Raw genomic sequence first — 4,184 nt, 5'->3', positions numbered from 1 at the left:
CTAACCAAGGGCAGCTGACAATGGAAGAGTTTGGAGTGAGAGATTCCTACCAGGCACTTCTGAGGTTGCATACTGTGTGGACAGGCTGGGCAAGGGTCAGGATAGGCGCATCAGCGATCCAGACGGGTAGTGTCCAGCTGCTCCCTGAGAGATTAGACCCTGAGGGCAAACAGCATGTAATAACCTTCCTTAGCCTCACCCTCGCTGCTCAGGACAAGGTAGAGGAGAGTGTCTCTGGTCTCTAAGATCCCTCCGGGTGGGAGGCGCGCAGCAGAGCACATTAGTCACTCCGGGCTGTGAAGGGGCGGGTCCTTGAGGGCACCCGCGGAAGGGGAGCGAGTAGGCGCGGGAGAGGCGGGGCCTGCGGCAGGAGAGGGCGCGGGCGGGCTCTGGCGCGGAGCCTGGGCGCGGCCAATGGGAGCCAGGGCTCCGCGAGCTGCCGCCCACGGGCCCCGCGCAGCATAAAAAGCCGCCGGTGGCGGCTTTAGTGCAGTGCTCTGGCGAGTAGTCCTCCCTCAGCCGCAGTCTCTGGGCCTCTTCAGCTTGAGCGGCGGCGAGCCTGCCACACTCGCTAAGCTCCTCCGGCACCGCGCACTTGCCACTGCCACTGCCGCTTCGCGCCTGCTGCAGCCGCCGGCTCTGATTCCTTCTGGCTTCTGCCTCAGAGGAGTTCTTAGCCTGTCCCGAGCCGTAAACCCGGCGAGCAGATGGAGCTGGACCATATGACGACCGGCGGCCTCCACGCCTACCCTGCCCCGCGGGGTGGGCCGGCCGCCAAACCCAATGTGATCCTGCAGATTGGTAAGTGCCGAGCTGAGATGCTGGAGCACGTACGGAGGACCCACCGGCATCTGTTGACCGAAGTGTCCAAGCAGGTGGAGCGAGAGCTGAAAGGGTTGCACAGGTCGGTGGGCAAGCTGGAGAACAACTTGGACGGCTATGTGCCCACCGGCGACTCACAGCGCTGGAAGAAGTCCATCAAGGCCTGTCTCTGCCGCTGCCAGGAGACCATCGCCAACCTGGAGCGCTGGGTCAAGCGTGAGATGCACGTGTGGAGGGAGGTCTTCTACCGTCTGGAGAGGTGGGCCGACCGCCTGGAGTCCATGGGCGGCAAGTACCCAGTGGGCAGCGAGCCGGCCCGCCACACTGTCTCTGTAGGTGTGGGGGGTCCAGAGCCCTACTGCCAGGAAGCTGATGGCTACGACTACACTGTTAGCCCCTATGCCATCACCCCGCCACCTGCCGCAGGAGAGCTGCCTGAGCAGGAGTCAGTTGGGGCTCAGCAATACCAGTCTTGGGTGCCAGGTGAGGATGGGCAACCAAGCCCAGGTGTGGATACCCAGATCTTCGAGGACCCACGGGAGTTCCTGAGCCACCTGGAAGAGTACCTGCGGCAGGTGGGTGGCTCTGAAGAATATTGGCTGTCCCAGATCCAGAACCACATGAATGGACCAGCCAAGAAGTGGTGGGAGTTCAAGCAGGGCTCGGTGAAGAACTGGGTGGAGTTCAAGAAGGAGTTTCTGCAGTACAGTGAGGGTACGCTCTCCCGCGAAGCCATTCAGCGGGAGCTGGACCTGCCACAGAAGCAGGGTGAGCCACTTGACCAGTTCCTCTGGCGCAAGCGGGACCTGTACCAGACACTGTATGTGGACGCTGAGGAGGAGGAGATCATTCAGTATGTGGTGGGCACCCTGCAGCCCAAGTTCAAGCGCTTTCTGCGCCACCCACTCCCCAAGACCCTGGAGCAGCTCATCCAGAGGGGCATGGAAGTTCAGGACGGCCTGGAGCAGGCAGCTGAGCCTTCTGTCACCCCTCTGCCCACAGAGGATGAGACTGAGGCACTCACACCTGCTCTTACCAGCGAGTCAGTAGCCAGTGACAGGACCCAGCCTGAATAGAGCGGCCAGCCCAGGGTCCCCAGCCTGCCTGCCACACCCAGTCTGTGGCTTTTGTCAACTAGGACTTGATTGAGCTGGGGCTGACTCCCAAAGGGATGCCCTGTCCAGCCAGACACCTTCTCACCCACTGGCCTGTCTCACAACTGCCACACGACCATGATTCATGGACATCAAGAAGCCCCTCTCCCATAGGGCTCCCAACTGCCACCTACCCCTCACCTGTCTGCCCTAGTCCTGGCCCTGTCTCCAGTGGCCTCACCCTCTACACTCTCAGACCATCACAGAACACCTTTGGCTTCCTCATTCTGCGTCCGTGTCCAGGGCCCTTTGGGTAGTCAAGAAATCAAGTGTCTGAAAGGCAACGAAAAGTAGGCACCAAACCCAAGGGGCATCCCAGGGCAGATGCTAAAGCAGAATCAGAGATGGCCGAAGGAACCTCTACTTCCGGGGATGCAGCCCGCTCCTACAGACACAGCAGATCCAGCTGGTACCCTACCTGCCTCCCAGAGCAACTGGCCAGTCTTGGGCAGCATAGCTCCCCTCTCAGGGTGAGCTGAAGCAGCAGACCTGACACGCTGGCGCCTCCTGGCCTCCCAGGTGAGCCCTGCTCCATGTATCTTAGAGTTGGGGGAGGGCGGCAGAGCCAAGTCCACTTTCTAGGAACCCTCCAAGGCTTCCCTGGCAGATTAGCTGCAAGGGTGGAGTGAAGTGGCACCGGGGGGGGGTGCCACTGTGGTGGGCTCTGGTACTTCATGGTGACCAAGGAGGGGACTGAGGTGGGGGCGGTACCGGGGGAATTTGCTATGCCAGCTCACGGGGACCCTGTGATTTCTCACCCCAGCAGTGATTCATACCAGTGAAGAAAAGCAGACTTCGGCTCCATGACTCAGCCATGCCAGGCGAAGGGTCCCAGAGGGGCTGAGTCCTCGCCCCCAGCTGAGGCAGCAGCTGGAGTGTTCAGAGCCAGGAGAATGACACCAGGTAAGAGAGTCTTGCCTCCTGTCCTGAGCAGGCCCCAGATCCCAGCTACTCTCTAGATTTCTGGGCTATCTGAGACGTCCTGACAGGCCCCAGGGGCGCCAGCTGGGAGCAGGGTAACCTGGTGTCCCTCCTAGATCTAGCGGTGAGCAGTTCTCTCACCATCTTGCTGCTGCTTTCTGTCTCCTTCAGGTCTCAAGCTGCTGAGAAGTCTTTCCGGCCATGTCTGGAAGGGGTACCACCCCAGCACCAGCACCGTCCCCTCCTCTCTTGAAGCTGCCTGCACAGAGGTCCCAAGACACTTTCAAGGCAGAGAAAATAGGATTACAAAGAGGAGGTGCCTGGCAGAGGGCAGCACCCAGCTCAGCCTCAGAGCTGAAGGTGAAGACAAGCCAGCGTGAAACCCCGGGTCTGCCATGAATGCCCGCCCCGCTGGCCACTCACCGGCTGCCTGCCACAAGCCACTGCAGCTTGAGCAGGGTCTGTGCCCTCTCAGCACAGAGCCCAGTTCGCTGCGTGGCCTTTGGCCCCCGCCAGAACCTTGCAGGAGCCTTAAGGTTCGGGCCCTAGTCCAGCCTGACCTTACCTGCTGTGCCCTGCCTGCCGGTCAAGCCCAGTCCCAGGAGACCCCATGCCTTGGCTCCTAGGCTGTTCCAGGGACTTCCCTGACCTGCCCGGTGATTGCCCAGCTGGAACCTCATCCACACCCCAGCACCAACCACCTCGTGTTGGTAACTGCTCGTGTCTGCAGTCTGAGTAGGCCATGTTGAGGTTCCTCCATCTGCCTGGTCCATTGGTGTTCTGAGACCAGCTCCACTGCTGTTCTGACAGATCCCCCACCCTGTGTCTCTGCCAGCCCCTCCCTGTGCCCCTGCCAGCCCCCACAGGTTTATTTTTGCACATAAACCATGACCCATACTAATTTGGCTAGCTCTGGGGACTAGGGAGACCCTGGAGATCTCAAGAGTGTGGCTATCCCCTATTTTCACCAAGCCTTCAATATCCAGCCAGGCCATCTGCCCACACCATCTTACCTCAAAGACAGACATATATATATATACATATATATACATATATATGATTTTGTTAATAAAACTATGAAATTTATTGGAGCATGTGCCATTTCTCTAAGGTGTGGGATGGGCTGAAGCAGGACCTCAGAGGAGGCTGCTCACCTGGGGGTGACTGCTCAAGGAGGTACAGGAACACCGCCTATGGACCCCAGGAAAACTTCTCTAAGTCTGGAATCCTCAGCCTTAAAGGCCTCCAGGACCCCCAAAGGCCAACCCCGTGGCCTCTAGGCCTGGA

The 4,184-nt window shown here is 59.7% G+C and overlaps 1 protein-coding gene across 1 annotated transcript; it reads left to right on the top strand.

The window, feature by feature from the left end:
• The first annotated feature begins 505 nt into the window (after window positions 1–505).
• Window positions 506–3,983, top strand: Arc (activity regulated cytoskeleton associated protein). Its single transcript, XM_032916594.1, has 3 exons — window positions 506–2,495; window positions 2,743–2,879; window positions 3,069–3,983. The coding sequence occupies exon 1, from the start codon at window positions 708–710 to the stop codon at window positions 1,896–1,898; it is 1,191 nt and encodes a 396-aa protein (XP_032772485.1). The 5' UTR covers window positions 506–707; the 3' UTR covers window positions 1,899–2,495; window positions 2,743–2,879; window positions 3,069–3,983.
• Window positions 3,984–4,184: the final 201 nt, after the last annotated feature.

This window comes from Rattus rattus, chromosome 1, assembly GCF_011064425.1.
Source record: "Rattus rattus isolate New Zealand chromosome 1, Rrattus_CSIRO_v1, whole genome shotgun sequence".
Taxonomy (NCBI): domain Eukaryota; kingdom Metazoa; phylum Chordata; class Mammalia; order Rodentia; family Muridae; genus Rattus; species Rattus rattus.
The sequence above is the reverse complement of the archived record's forward strand: the minus strand, read 5'-3'. Positions and strand labels throughout refer to the sequence as shown.

What these genes read in the sequence shown, in the direction of transcription:
- Arc (XM_032916594.1), top strand. Translation starts at nt 708, where the DNA reads ATGGAGCTGGACCATATGACGACCGGCGGCCTCCACGCCTACCCTGCC.